The sequence below is a fragment of the Microcaecilia unicolor genome, chromosome 1 (genome assembly GCF_901765095.1).
Source record: "Microcaecilia unicolor chromosome 1, aMicUni1.1, whole genome shotgun sequence".
NCBI lineage: Eukaryota > Metazoa > Chordata > Amphibia > Gymnophiona > Siphonopidae > Microcaecilia > Microcaecilia unicolor.
The window spans coordinates 546,486,190-546,501,626 of NC_044031.1; the positions used below are offsets into that span (position 1 = coordinate 546,486,190).

Consider the following 15,437-nt stretch of genomic DNA (forward strand, 5'->3'; position numbering starts at 1 on the left):
TTTAAGGGCCTTGAAGATCAGACATAGAGTTTTAAATTTAGCCCTGTATTGTACTGGTAGCCAATTAAGTTTTTGCAAAAATGGTGTGATGTGGTCATGTCACTTGCAAACTTCTATGAGTCTTGCTGCAGCATTCTGAATCAATTGGAGCTGGTGCAGACCGTTTGTAGTCAGACCATTGTAGAGTGCCTTACAGTAATCCAGTCTTGATGTTATCATGGCATGCACAACTGGGATAAGAATTTCCTTCTTGATGTAAGGAGAGAGGCAGCGTAGTTGTCGCAAATAGTAGAAGTAGTTCTTGAAGGTTGCTTGGATTTGTGAAATCAGAGTAAGTGATATGTGATGCATCTGAATAAATAAATTATAATGCTTTGAAGCATTCCTCCTGCTGATTTGTGAATACCTGACCTTGGCCTGTTTGTATGTTCTCTTTCAGCTGATCATCTATGTACTCTGGTGGCTCACGGCTGTGATCACTTCTGCATCAATACTCCTGGCTCTTATATATGTACATGCAAGCAAGGATACCTTATGAATCCAGACCAGAAGACCTGCAGTAGTAAGATATCATGGAAGAACATAAGAATAGCCATACTGGGTCAGACTAGTGGTTCATCTAGCTTGGTATGCTGTTTCCAATAGTGGCCACTCCAGGTCACCAGTACCTGGCAGAAACCCAAATAGTAGCAACATTCCATGCTACCAATACTGGGGCAAGCAGTGGCTTCCCCCAGGTCCATCTCAATAACAGACTATGGACTTTTCCTCCAGGAATCTGTCCAAACTTTTTTTAAACCCAGATATGCTAACCGCTGTTACGAAATCCTCTGGCAACAAATTTCAGAGCTTAACTAGTTGTTGAGTGAAAAAATATCTCCTCCTATTTGTTTTAAAAGTATTTCCATGGAACTTCATTGAGCATCCCCAAGTCTTTGTACATTTTGAAAGAGTGAAAAATTGATTCACTTCTACTCATTCTACACCACTTAGGAATTTGTAGACTTCAATCATATCCCCCATCAGTCATCTCTTTTCCAAGCTGAAGAGCCCTAACCTCTTTAGCCTTTCCTCATATGGGAAGAGTTTCACCCTCTTTATCATTTTGGTCACTTTTCCTTGAATTACCTTCATTTTTTAAAATAGACAGATAAGAATGAAATTATTGTCTTCTATAGCCATAAATCTGCTTGCTGTAACTGTTATAGGGGCCCTTTTACAAAGGTGCAGGAGGGCTAACACAAGATTGATTATTTTTTGGATGTTTCAAGGTTTCCACTATTTTCGTATTCTAGTTTGACTATTTTTTGTGGAACAGTTCATTTTTGTTTGAGCATTTTAACATTAGTGCATGGCCATGAATAGGAAAAACAGAAAATTGAGATTTTAATGGTTGTGCTACAAATGACCTTATTGCATAAAGGCATGCTAAAGCCACTTTTTGCCACAGCAGTAATCGGGCAGCACCGCACGCTACCTGCTTACCACCGAGTTAGCGCAGCAGCCCTTATCGCCACTTCAGTGGGTGACGTTAAGTGCTCCCCCTGCATGGCCACATGGTAAGTGGAATCTTACAAAAAAAATCACAAAAAAGGGGAAACTGGTAAATAATCTATACTAGTAATCAGGGGAGTAGCCAGGCAACAGATTTTGGGTGGGCCTAGGCAAGAAGTGGGTGGGCACCAAGTGTTTTCTCTCCTCCCCCTGCCGCCATCACCAAAAAAATATCTCAGCTGGTGGTAAGATGCTTCTTTCCACCTTGGCAGTCTGCAGCAAGCATGCACTGAAAACTGAGCATGTGCAAGTGCCAGTATCGTGGAGAGTAGCGTTTTCATTACCATCAGGGGGATGTCTTAAGCTGGTAGAGCTTGGGATTCCTATCAGCTACTGCTAAATGTGTGCTACTGTTGGGTGGGCCTGAGCCCTAAGTGGGTGGGCACTGGCCCACCCAGGCCCACCTGTGGCTACACCACTGCTAGTAATTCAAACCCAGTTTACAGATGAGCCATTTGCCTCACAGTACAGCATAGCATGTAACACTTAAATAAATGAGACCTCAAAGCTTCCTAGTGAGACAGTTCTCTAAGGAATATCTGCACCTTTACCAAGTGCGTCTCAACTATAATCAGAGCAAGATTTTATCATTGGTCTCCAACTCATTCAAAACGAGAGGGGGGAAAAAAACCAAACCAATGCAAAAAAAACCTCCAGCTATAGAGAAAAAACATTGATTCCTAAAAAATCCCCCCCTCTATTCAAATGCTGAATACTGTGAGAAAAAGTACTCAAATATAATTAAGCCTGTATTCTACTAAAGAAAACCCTATTAACCCCCCAAAAATTACACTGTTAAGCAAAAAAAAAAAAAACCCCATAGAAAAGCAAATTGGGTTGTTGTCCAAGAAACCCCCGAGTGGTACAATAAACAGTACTTATCCAGGAAGAGCCACAATCCTACATGGCCATGTCTTTTTTTTTGTCCTTTTTCCCGCTGTGGTAAAGAGCCTCAGTGCGAGGCAAAAATGGCCCCCACCGCTAGCGCAGGGCCCTTTTTACTGCAGCTTGGTAAAAAGACCTCTATGTTAAGCAGCTTGCTTCTTGCAGGTATTTTTTTTATTATTATTTGTTACATTTGTACCCCACATTTTCCCACCTATTTGTAGGTTCAATGTGGCTTACATAGTGCTGGAGCGGCGTTTGCCGACTCCAGTGTAAACAAATACAAAGTGATATTGTGGTAGGTTAAAGTTTATGTGGTGCAGCCACATTTGGGAATCGTACTTCGGGAGAATTGTGTGTTATGTCCATTACGTACTTTGGTTTTGTTGTGTTGCAGAGATCAGGCATTTATGGCCACGCAGATCTCTTCATTTTTTCTTCAGGTCCTCAAAATGATGGCTCTGGTGGTAAACAGCATTAGGGCAGTGGTATAGTCCTCCCCAGATGGAAATTTTCTGATTAGCACAGATTCTCACTTTAGAAGTCCCATACAGCACATCATAGTTCCTCCTCACATCCCGCATGAGGAGTCTCAGTTCACCCTGGCTGAAGTTTGCCGTCCTCAGTCCAGGTCTCCTTCTCTGTGACATAGTAGTAGGGTGAGAGAAATGATTAGGTGCATTCACACCTATTTTATAAGGGCGCATGTAAATTAGCAGCAATCGTGCTTATGTGTTCAAACAACATGCACATTAATTATCTTTAAATCTTCATTACTAAACAAAACATAACATAACAATATATACAATCACAAACATACATACACAAAATATCCACTGCTTTGTGAAAGCTATTCAGATCAGCAGAAGACTAAATTATAATACCAATTTACTGTAAACCCCATCTCCCACCCCCAACTTCTGCATGGGAAATCTTCAGCACTCTAGTGTCTGGAGCAGCTCTGAGATGCTAATTCAGGATTCTGCTTCGAGCTGCAGGTTGCAAGGTAGTCCAAAAGCATTTCCAACTCCTATTTTTTCTCTCTAGGGGAATTAGGGAGGAAGGGGGATATGAATGAGTGGGAGGGAGGGGGATTGGAATTGGTAGAGGGGTTGAGGATATGAATCGAGTGGAGGGAGGGGGGGGGGGGGACCAGAAGATCCTTTAGGTCATTACCAGGAAGTTAAGTGGGCACTGGCTGATATTCAGACCTGTGCCTGGTTAGCTCAGCGGTTAAAGTTAGGACAGCCTTTTTTTCTCTCCCAACTGTATCTGCTTACTTAAAGGGTTAGTGGCGATATTCAATCTGTTAACCAGTTAAGTGCTAACTTCACCCAAGCTCTGCCTCTGGACTGCCCCAGCACTAACCAGACAGTCCCTGGCTGGTCACAGGTGACCTGAAAATTCATGCTGGAACAATAATGGGTAGCAGAAGGAATCAGCACATAATCCGATGGAAATAAAATCTTCAACTGCTCCCTTTCTATTTTCAGTTCAGGACCTGTGCGCAATAGAGGAGCATGGCTGTGAGCAGATATGTGTGAATACACCGGGATCCTACGTCTGTCAGTGTTTTCAAGGCTATGAGCTGGATAAAGATGGAAAGAAGTGCACCAGTAAGTGCTATAGTAATTAATCTTAGTAGCCAGATTCATTTTAGGTGGCACAAGAATAATTCAACATTTTTGATCAATGCAATTAGTACTGCCATTTTTAATCCTGAATTACTAAGCATAATTTACTAATCTGAAATTCTTTTCTGTTGGCCCATAGGATTTTGAATCATTTCTGGATATTTTCTATGGAAACAGTAAGGGCATAGCACTAATATGTGTTGACCTCTTTAACAGTTGGTAATTTTTTTTTTTTTGGTTATTTTATATAGTTGCTTTATATATTTGATTTCTGGTCTCCTAATACATCTTTTTGGTTATTGATATTTTAAAGTGACCTGTATTTTATATTCTCCCTTGAATATATATAATTTTGTGTTGTGCAAATTTACATTTTGTCATGTTATGATATGAGCGATGGCTGATAGAGTTGGTTAGATTTGATTGTATATTTATAAGGTCTATGGGCTTCTTTTACAAAGCCGCACTAGTGATTCTGACATGACAAATGAGAGGAAGTCCATAGGGATTGAATGGGCTTCCACAGGGCCGGTGTTCGGGGTGGGCAAACAGGGCAATGTTCATTGTGAGCCCCATGTCACTGTGGGCCTCAAACCTGCCTAAAGTTAAAAGTGGGACTATCTGCAAGCAAGCTTTGGGACATCCTCCCTAACATCTGCCCTGGGGCCCCATCATGTCTAGCACTGGCCCTAGGCTTCCTCTCATTTGCCACACAGGAATCACTACCAGGGCCACCGAAAGACTGGGCCGGGCCCGCCCCCACTGCCCCCCCAAGGTCACTGCCACCACTCCCCCCCGAGGCCATCACCCCCCTCCATCTGCCACCGGGCCAGGCCCCCTGCATTGAAATCACAGCGCCTCTCACCTTCATGTGAAAGCACTCCAGGCAGCAGCAGATCACCTCCCTTCGGGCCTCCTTCCCTCCGTGTGTCCCGCCCTCACGGAAGTTACATCAGATGAGGGCAGGACACTGGGAGAGAAGGAGGCCAGGAGGGAGGCGATCTGCTGCTGCCTGCAGCACTTTCACGTGGAGGTGAGAGGCACTGTGATTTCAATGCAGGGGGCCCGGACTGGTGGCAGACGGTTGACAACGGAGCCAAGGGCGGGCAGGTTGGACTGCGGTGCTGGGCCCCCATTGGAGGCCCGGGCCCGGGGAATTTTGTCCCCCCTGCCCCCCCCTCTCGGCGGCCATGATCACTAGGACGGCTTTGTAAAAGAAGCTCTATGTTTGTTATTGTAACCATATGGGTTAAATTTTAAAAGATTGCCTGACTCCTTCTAGATTTGGTGTAGAGGCAGTGAGCAGTGCAGTGAAGCTGAGTAGTCTGTGTGCATGAGCTGAGTATTCTGCATGCTGATGGAACTCTCAGGAGAGTGACAAACAGCTCAGGCTGGCAGTTGGGAGGGAGCTGTATTGGTGAAAGGGAAAGGGAAATGGGACTTGATATACCGCCTTTCTGAGGTTTTTGCAACTACAGGCTTCAGTCTATTAGCTTGCAACTTTTGCCCCCAGCCTAATTACTAGGTCAACTTTTAGTTATCAGCGGATTTCTGATTTCCCATGGCATATTACAGCTCTGATTCCATCTTTTCCTAATGTATGTCCTATTACTCCATTCTATTTTTAGTTGTGGATTACTGTGCTTTGCCGAACCATGGCTGCCAGCACAAGTGCATTAACACAGGTGACTCTTACTTCTGCCGGTGCCAACAAGGGTATCTCCTTAATGCGGATAAGAAAACGTGTCGAAGTAAGTTAACTCTATACAACAGAGTCTTCCTGTAGCCACATACACACTTCAGTGACCTTTTATAAAACATTGACTGTAAAACTATGTGCTTTGGTATCAAAGTACGTACTTTGCTGGTGGGCACGCACGTGGGAATACACATGCAGATTATAAAATGTAAAGTTGCAAGATACAGGTGTGGATCTTTATGCTGGCTGTAGGATTGGTGTAATTGTGCGTGTCTGCAATGTAGGTGTGCACTAGGCAACTTACACTAGTATTTCATAAAGAAAAGTAGGGTAATTAATTTTAACAGAGTGCTGCACGTTGAAGAGGCCCTGCTTCCTCCTGGATCGCCGATTCCGGGCCAGTGGCCACCGCCTGCATTCCTGTCCTGTTTGCAGGATCTGATTACCTGCCTAATGAATCTCAGCCAGTCAAGACCTGATTTTGGACTACTTACTTCTCTTCTTCTTGCTTTCTTTTCCCTGCCTATTTATTTGTTTAAATATTGTATTTATATTCCCTTCCCCTCTTTCTCTGTTCCTTCTACCCTCTCTACTGTCATTGTAATTGTTTCATTAGTTCATTGTAAGCCGCTTTGAGGCTGCTAAACTGTGGTAAAAAGCGGGGTATAAATGATCTAAATAAATTAATTAAAAAAAAATAAAATAGCACCTACATAGGTGCCCTCTTATAAAATTACTGTCTAAGGAGGTAATTATATAAATGGGCACCTATAATTAGGAGCCCTGAAGATGCCTGGTAGAAGCCTATTCTATAAAGAAATATAGGCACCTACTTTTTTTTTTTATAGAATATTAGTGTAATTGGGTATATACATGCATATCTACTTAGGCACAAGCACATAATGCAAGTCCCCTCAGATCAAAGCCCCTCCTCTGCTAAAGCCTACCATACATCCCTGGAGCTCACGGCAGCCATTTTACTTTATAGGGATCACTCCTGCCTGGGCTTCCCTTGGGATGTAAGATAGGATTTGGGGGGGGGGGGGGGGGATGCAATAAGTGGGTAGGCAACAGGGGTTCAGATAGGGGGGAGTCAAGAGGAAGTGTATGATCAGGAGGGTCAGGATAGGGGTTGGACCATGTTGAGGGGGTCAGGAGGGAGGGGAGTTCATCTACATTTTCAGCCGCTACCAGGAAGTCCATAGCTAAGCAGGTAAATTTGGAGCTGCTATTTATGTAGTCCTGTTCGGTCACTTTTATTTATTTATTTATTTTGTTACATTTGTACCCCGCGCTTTCCCATTCATGGCAGGCTCAATGCGGCTTACATGGGGCAATGGAGGGTTAAGTGACTTGCCCAGAGTCACAAGGAGTTGCCTGCTATATAGACACTGACACTGAATAATGCCAGCAACCACATAGCTGCTGGCTGCTCCCTGACTCTGCCCTTTGAATGCCCCTCTTTATAATAATTTGGGGTATTTTTCCATTTTTCCTGTTTAAATATTTTTTTCTTTGTGCTTTATCATTTCTTGTTTTCTGTATAAGCGAATATTCCTTTGAACTTTTTTGAAATTGCAATTTAAAAAAAAAAAACAATGCCCTTCTTGTCCCCATTTGCAAAATAACCAGTTAGTGCCAATATTCAGTGACGCTGCCCAGTTAAGTGCCATTGATATCAGTAGTCCGCCCACTAGGCACAATTTAAACAAGGAGGAGCTTCTCCCGCCCGCTTAAATAGTTCTGAATATCAAGCCCTGTTTTTGTAAGGTGGATTGTTTTGATAAATTGACTTTGATTTTTGGCTTATTTTTTTGTTTGTTTTAGTAATTTAAATCACCCATTTTTATAGTGTTTTTAAATTTGTTATCTTCTCTAATGTCTGTTAACATTTCATCATCTGTCTATTTATTCTGGCCCACCAGAGGGTACTATAGTCCTACCAGTATTCTCTCTCCCTTCATACATGGAATTTCTGTCCATAAGCATGAATTTTTATTCTGTTTGACTTAATACCTTCTTTTAACATATAATGCCATCACCACTAGCAGCAGCAGCTCCCCTCCAATTTGATCCACTCTGCCACTGTGATATAATCAGTGTCCCAATGGGTATCCTCCTTCTATTATATATATGTCTTCATTCAATGATATGTACTCTAACCCGTCTATTTTTTTAAGGCTTCTAGCATTTATTTTCAGACATCTCAAAGTGTTTTTTTTTTTGTTAGTATCTACAACGGCTTAGCAGTTGACAGGAATACTTCTCAATCTTAACTCTGTCTCTTATTCCCTTAAAGGCACTTGGCGTATTTTTGCCTTTGTTGCAACCTCTCTATTGGGATGCCCAAACTTCTCTGTTTTGATAGTATCCTTCAAAGATGCCTCGCTCCAAACCACTTGCTCCTCAGCAACTGTCAGTTTCTCCCAGGTTCTATTTTCAAAGCTTTTCTCTCTCTCATCTTAAAATGTTAACAGCCTGGTTCCACCCTGGTTAAGGTTGAGCCTATCTTTTTAGAATAGGTTCCCCCTTCCCTAGAATGTTACATAGTTTCTAACAAATCTAAATCACTCTTCCTTGCACCACCATCTCATCCATGCATTGAAACTCCAGAGCACTTTCTACCTCTTGGGTCCTGTGCGTGGAACAGAGAGCATTTCTAAAATTGCTACTCTGGGGGTTCTGGATTTAAACTTTCTACTTAAGAACCTAAATTTGGCTTCCAGAACCATTTTCCTATTTCAATGGTTACCATATGGCTCCAGAAAAAGGAGGACACATTGATCCAGTCCAGGTTTTGCTTCCATTGAAAGTAATGGAAGTAAAACCCAGACTGGCTCAATTTGTCCTCCTTTTTCTGGAGCCATATGGTGACTGGTACCCACATATACCAAAATAGGTGGCTTCTCCTCTATACTGTCTAAAATCTTATCTAAGTGATTCGTGAGGTCCACCATCTTTACACTAGGCAGATGAATGACCAAGCAATCCTCATGTTCACCAGCCATCCAGTTATTTACATGCCTAATAATCAAATGTCCAACTAAAATGGCCATCCTAACTATTCTCTCTTGGAGAGAAACCCCTGGAGACACATCCTCAGTGCAAGAGGATATTAGATTCCCTGAAGGACAGATCCTGGCTATATGGTTGCTTCCTGATTCAGCATGTGCTGCTCTTCTGACAGGTGAACTCCATTCTCCAAGAGAGCACAGAGACTTCCAGACTGGAGGTGCAGTTTCTTTATTATGTCCCTGTAGATCTCTTCTATACATATCTCTCTCTGCTTCAGCTCCTTGAAGTCTGCAACTTTGGCCTCAAAAGATCAGACTCATTTTCTTACAACTAGAATCTCTTTGCATCAAGTGCACACATGTGAGCTCTCTCTAACTGGGAGATAATCATACAAGTGACATGCAATGCAAAATACTAGATGGGACCTATTTCGCTGCTAGACTGCTATCTGTAGCCCAGTATTTGCTAAGAGAGTAGGGTTGATAATTTATTTATTTAGTTGCATTTGTATCCCACATTTTCCCACCTATTTGCGGGCTCAGTGTGGCTTACAATACATAGTGCATAATGGAAATACATTTTGTTACAATTCAATTATGGAATACATTGTGAAGGGTTGTGGTAAGGCAAATTCAAAGTATCAATAAGGAAAGAGAACAGTGGAGTATAACAATGGGAAAATGATAGGGCGATAGGACAATAATAAGAGACAATTCTGTTAACAATATTAACTATAGATAGAGTTTTAAGTGTGGTGAGGATAAGGGGGAAGAGAGTTTAGAAGAGAGTGTATTGACGCATTTCTGTTAATTTGTATAGACTTTATATGTTTTGATCCTTGCGATAAGTCTTATCAAAGAGATGAGTCTTCAATAGTTTGCGGAAGTCGGTTAATTCGTAGGTCATTTTCAGGTTGCGTGGTAGTATATTCCAGAATTGCGTGCTCATATAAGAGAAGGTTGATGAGTGCAGTGCTTTGTATTTTATTCCTTTGCACTTAGGGAAGTGGAGATTGAGGGGTGTTCGGGATGATCTTTTAGCATTTCTGGGTGGTAGGTCTATTAAATCAGACATGTATGCAGGTGCTTCACCATGAATGATTTTGTGAACTAATGTGCATACTTTAAAAGTTATACGTTCCTTGAGTGGGAGCCAGTGTAGTTTCTCACGTAGTGGTTTTGCGCTTTCATATTTTGGTTTTCCAAAGATGAGTCTGGCAGCTGTATTCTGGGCTGTTTGCAGTTTCCTCAATATTTGCTCTTTGCAGCCTGCGTATAGTGAGTTGCAGTAGTCTAGATGGCTGAGTACTAGTGATTGCACTAAGCTGCGGAAGACAGATCTTGGAAAGAACGGTCTTATTCTTTTTATTATTCTAATGTAAAAGGCCTTAAGATTATTTGGTAGATTGTATGCTTTTATTTTGTGTTTGCTTCTCACTGAATTGCAAATAAATTGTATTTTAGAGTGAAGCACTTTCTGATGAAAATACCCTGTGGTGACATATTTCCCTCTTAATCAGGTTAATTGACAATGCCTGGAGATGTGCCTGGAGTAGGTGAGAGTTAGGGAGGGTGGCTGGGAAACAAGATTAAATTAAGGCAAAATGATGCAGACCTGATAAGTATCTAATACCTACTTTTTACTGCTTTAGGACTTTGCCAATTAAATTTAAATTAAGGGAAATGAATATAAGACTATTTAAGCAAGCTAATAACTGTTTGCTCTTTTAATGAAATTAAAACAGATTTTATCAATACATCGACAAATTATTTTCCATCCTGAGTTTTTAAATCACCATGGGGCTCATTTTCAAAGCACTTAGACATACAAACTTCGCAAAGTAGGTACTTTGTATGTCTAAGTGCCTTGAAAATGAGCCCCTACATTTCCCAGCAAAGTAATATTCACTTAACCAGTGTGGCTTCCTCTTTTCTCAGAATATTGTCTGAAAAGAAGGTACTTTATTTACATTAGTTTGATATACATCTTTGCTTCTGGAGCAAATGCTTCCAATAGCCCCTTTGATGATTAACACAGCAATTAGCCTGCCCATGCAACCTAATTCAGCTCAAGAGCACAGTTTTCTCACCTTTTGGCAAGAACAGAAAACTGCCCTTTCTGTTGAAAGCAGTATGACAGGCTATTCAGTCAAGAGGACCAATGCAGAAAGCTACCATGATCCAAACTGTGTGGTTACTACAGGGTTAATATGAAAGTTACTGGCTGAGCAATACAGAAAAGGTGTTGAGTGTAGGTGTTAACTTGTACAGAAACCATGACTGGACACTGCATTAAAATGAATGTTAATGCAGTTGTAACCAACTCCACGCAATACAGTGAAAACAATGTTTTTTTAGACGCGCGTACAATGCAGAACATTTTTCACAAGGTCTGGGGCAGCGTAGAAAGATTGGTTGAGAGGAGCGGGTGTCTGGCAGCACCTCCTCTTTCCCTCCAACCTGACCACCCTGCTTCGAATAGCTTTCTGCAATGGTCCCTGGTATCTAATGTCCCACTTCTATCCCTCCTTAACTAACTTGACCTCCAAATTAAAAAAAAAAAAACCCAAACCCTCAATTACCTGGTAGTCTAGTTGCTCCCCCTCCCTCCCTCCCTCCCTGACCCAATCTGAACCCCCCCCCCCCAACTTCAAAAATATTCCCTGGCAACTAGTAGCCCCTCTCCCTCCCTCCCTTCCTCAACCCAACTTGCTTTCCCCTGACTTAAAATATTCAAATCTCTGGTGTCTGAGTCATACCTTATCAACAGGCAGGAGTGAAGCCAACTCACTCCTGCCTGCAGTGCTACCATTTTCAAAAAAGGTAGTGCCTGGCCCTGTGCGGTGCATACTGAGATGTGCCGGGTGGGGTCAGTCTGCCATTTAGCTGGCACAATTGTTCCAGGAATAATGCAGCTTGTGGTGAACACTGCAAGCTATATTATTTGATTTCCATAAGAAGATATTTTGCATGCATTTGCATGTTTGCATCTCATTACTGTACATCACTCAAGCCACATGGTGGAAGAAGATAAAATAGTCTTTTTTCTGCCACTGGAGGAGAAGAAGGAAAGCAGAAGGAGAAAGAGGAGACTTGACTAGACACTAAAGACAGCTGCATATCTTTTCACATATATATCCCTTTGGATTAGGGTTTCCAACTAGCTCCAGATTCACCCAACAGGATTGATCCAGTTCTGGATTTACCCTTTTGCATGCATGGACTTTTAGCCTTGCTTTTCATAAGAAATGCAACTGGGAAGTCAGAACAGTATAAAATGTTTTGTACTTTTTTGGGATTTTGCCAGGTATTTGTGACCTGGATTGGCCACTGTTGCAAATAGGATGCTGGGCTTGATGGACCTTTGGTCTTTCCCAGTATGGCAATACTTATGTACTTAGAACAATAATTCCCTGCGTATGGTGAAATAAACCCAGGACTGGATTAATCCTGTCGGGTGAATCTGGAGTCAGTTAGTAACACTAGTTTCAGTGAAGTTCCCTCCTGCCTGCCTCAGTCATTCTGCATTATGCTGGAACTTGTACTTTTCCTGCCACTGGCTACAGTTTGCACTTTGCCCACAATTGCAGGATAAGTGACCACTCTGAACTTGACATCATTTGCCACACATGTCCAGACACTATTACAGAATCTGTCTATGTTTAGCAAGTTCCTGACCTGGCAGACCAAAGGAATTTGAGATGGGTAAACTGAGGCAGGTTCTGCAGGCACTGTGTGAGTTCTCCAAGCTCTCTTACAAGGAAACCTTTTTTATTTCATTTGTAATTTTGTTTCGTTCAGGGTTTTTATTCCCCTGCTTTTGTTTTGTCACTGTAATGCATGCATAAAGGCTCATTTTAGAGGATCTTTGAGATTGGAAATGGGATGTCCATGTCAGAACATGTTTAGTTCCTACTGTGTTTTACAAAAGTCTCTGCTAAATGTGGAGTCTTTGATACAATATGTAGAAAAATGCCAGTATATACCGGTACATGGGTAGTTGCTGGCATATCCAGATGGATTAGGGATTTTACAGAGCTTCATATGTAATGTAATATAATGTGTAACTTATAGTCCGCCAACTTCCATTATGGCCCAAAGCGGAATACACTTAGAAGGTTACACTGGAGAGGAGGAGTGGCCTAGTGGTTAGGGTGGTGGACTTTGGTCCTGAGGAACGGAGTTCAATTCCCACTTCAGGCACAGGCAGCTCCTTGTGACTCTGGGCAAGTCACTTAACCCTCCATTGCCCCATGTAAGCCACATTGAGCCTGCCATGAGTGGGAAAGCACAGGGTACAAATGTAACAAAAATATATATATAACATAACAAGGTACAAAGTTACAGTAAATATCATTTAAACAAATATACTTTTCAGAGACTTTTGAAAAGAGGAGTAAGAACTCATAGTCCTCAACTCCTTTGGTAAAGAACACCAAGCATGGACAGCCTGATAACAAACAGAGCTATCCAGAGTCTTCTTATAACAAACACTTACTGATAAAGGAAAATAAATTAAACAATTATCTTGAGCTCTTGATGACTGAGAATTATGAGGAAACAAAAATAATCCAATATAAGTAAAAAATTGCATTACTGCATCCGGGAACACTGCAGGTTTCTGGCTGTAGTAATGCAGATAGTGGGCCCTAGGTCAGACATGCTATATCTTTAAAGGGTCGTCTTCTAACACACCTGACATTTCCCACCCCCTATTCCCTCAGTTATTACCAGGGGTCTATCTAGTAGCTGGTGGGGTGGGCCAAAAGCAATCACTGGACGCTCCTGCCCTGTCAGTGCCTGGGTTCAAAATGGCACCTCTTCTGAACTCCCCAGTGGCAGTCTTGTGGTACTATCGCTAGGAGTCAAGCTGCAAAATAAAAGGAGGACAGTTTTCAAAATGTGCTTTTACAAAGGTAAATATGCATTTAAAACATGCAAAACATGAGGAAATAAATAAGGAAAATTTATGCGTTATGCTGTGTCTGACCAAGCCATCCAGTTCAGTATCTTGTCCCCAGCAGTAGCCAATTGAGGTCACAAGTACCAGACAGGATCTCATAGAATAAATCTATTGATTGTTGCTCACTCCCAAGTCTATATGGCTAATAATGGTTTATGGACATTTCGACACAGAAAGGAACAGAAAAAATCCCTAAACAACCTGAGAAGGAGCAAAAAATAGGGATGGAGGAAGGCTTCCAAAGGAAATTCCAAGAAATTTTTATTTTTATTGCCAAAACACCATCAAATGAAAACAAACGACCCGAAATGGTCCGTGTGTCAGCAGGAAGACTGCCTGCTTCAGGGGGGTCAGTCTCTGACTGGTGCTATTGTGCTGTGTACGCATTAAAACACTGTATATGCATGTTGGAGGTTAACAAATGTCACCATCCAAGAGACGATTGATAGAAGTCCAACTCTGGAGAAACACTTGAGCATCCAAGAACTTGTTTAAACCCTTTTTAAACTCAGCTATGCTAGATGTCATGATCTTAGCAACTCAAATTTGTTTTAAATGTGCTACCTATTAATTATATGGTGTGTTCCCCTATTCTTAGTACTATTTGAAAGATAAACAACCTTTCCTATTCACCTGCTCCACTCCACCCATAATTTTATAGACCTCTCTCAGATCTGCTCTCTTCTCCAAGCTGAAAATCCCTTACCTGTTTAACCTTTCTTCATAGAAGAGTCATTCCATCTACTTTATCATTTTTGTGGCCCCTCTCTGCACCTTTCTAGTTATTCTGTATCTGTTTTGAGATAAGGCAACCCAAACTGCATACAGTACTCAGGGTGTGGGCATACCTTGGATCTATTCAGTGGTACTACAACAGTACTGCTATGGGTCACTGGTACCCAGTGCGGTTTTTCTAGTGATAAAGGTGCTGGTACTCAAATACCAGGCCACTGTTCAGCGTTGAGGTGATCACTGAGGGACCCACCCCACAATAGCCTGGCTCCCTGTAACCAGTCATAGAATCTATGACAAGGCAGAATTGGTATGTAGGGCCTGAGCTCATTAAAACTTGGGGACCATGGGTCAATTTTAGCAGACAATGGAAAAGGTGCCGGTACTCAGTACCCCCACGTACCCCCTCAAAAAAAAAAGTCCTGCTGGTACCATTTTGGAACCTAGAGCCAAAGGAGCAGTAGTGAGTGGGGATTGCTCCTGCTCCCATTAGACACCAGGGACCCCAGTAAGGTGGATACACTGAATGTGCTAGAGGCTAAACCAATAAAAGAATTCAAGAAAGCCTGAGATAAGGAGAGGATCTCTCACTGTAGGAGAGTGAGCATAATACTGGAGAATTAAGTAGGATCTGCAGTATAAAAGCAGGAAGAGAAAACAGGCAAATTGGAGAGGCCTTGTGGTTATTATCTATTTTGCTTCTTTGTTGACCTGTATGACTTCTGTTATTAATGTAGAAGCCCTTTTTGGCACATTCTCTACCACAAGCTGCCTTTTTAAAAATGTGAATCCAAAACAAAACAAATCTTGCTAGGCTGTATAGAGAGAGGTGTGACCAGGGCGGTGCAGGCAAACGAGGGCAGTGGTGGGAGGTGAGGTAAAAGGGGTAAGCATGGCTTGTGGCACCCTCCTGCCATGCTTACCTCATTTACTGGAGTCGGCTCGCCGTGCTGAAC

At 42.1% G+C, this 15,437-nt stretch overlaps 1 protein-coding gene across 1 annotated transcript in view; it reads left to right on the top strand.

Moving 5' to 3' along the window:
- MATN2 (matrilin 2) overlaps nucleotides 1-15,437 on the top strand; it is a 205,400-nt gene that overhangs the window by 112,310 nt on the left and 77,653 nt on the right. The window contains exons 4-6 of the mRNA XM_030217050.1: nucleotides 440-562; nucleotides 3,933-4,055; nucleotides 5,702-5,824. Of these exons, the coding sequence (XP_030072910.1) occupies nucleotides 440-562; nucleotides 3,933-4,055; nucleotides 5,702-5,824 (369 nt within the window). The remainder of the gene's footprint in view (nucleotides 1-439; nucleotides 563-3,932; nucleotides 4,056-5,701; nucleotides 5,825-15,437) is intronic.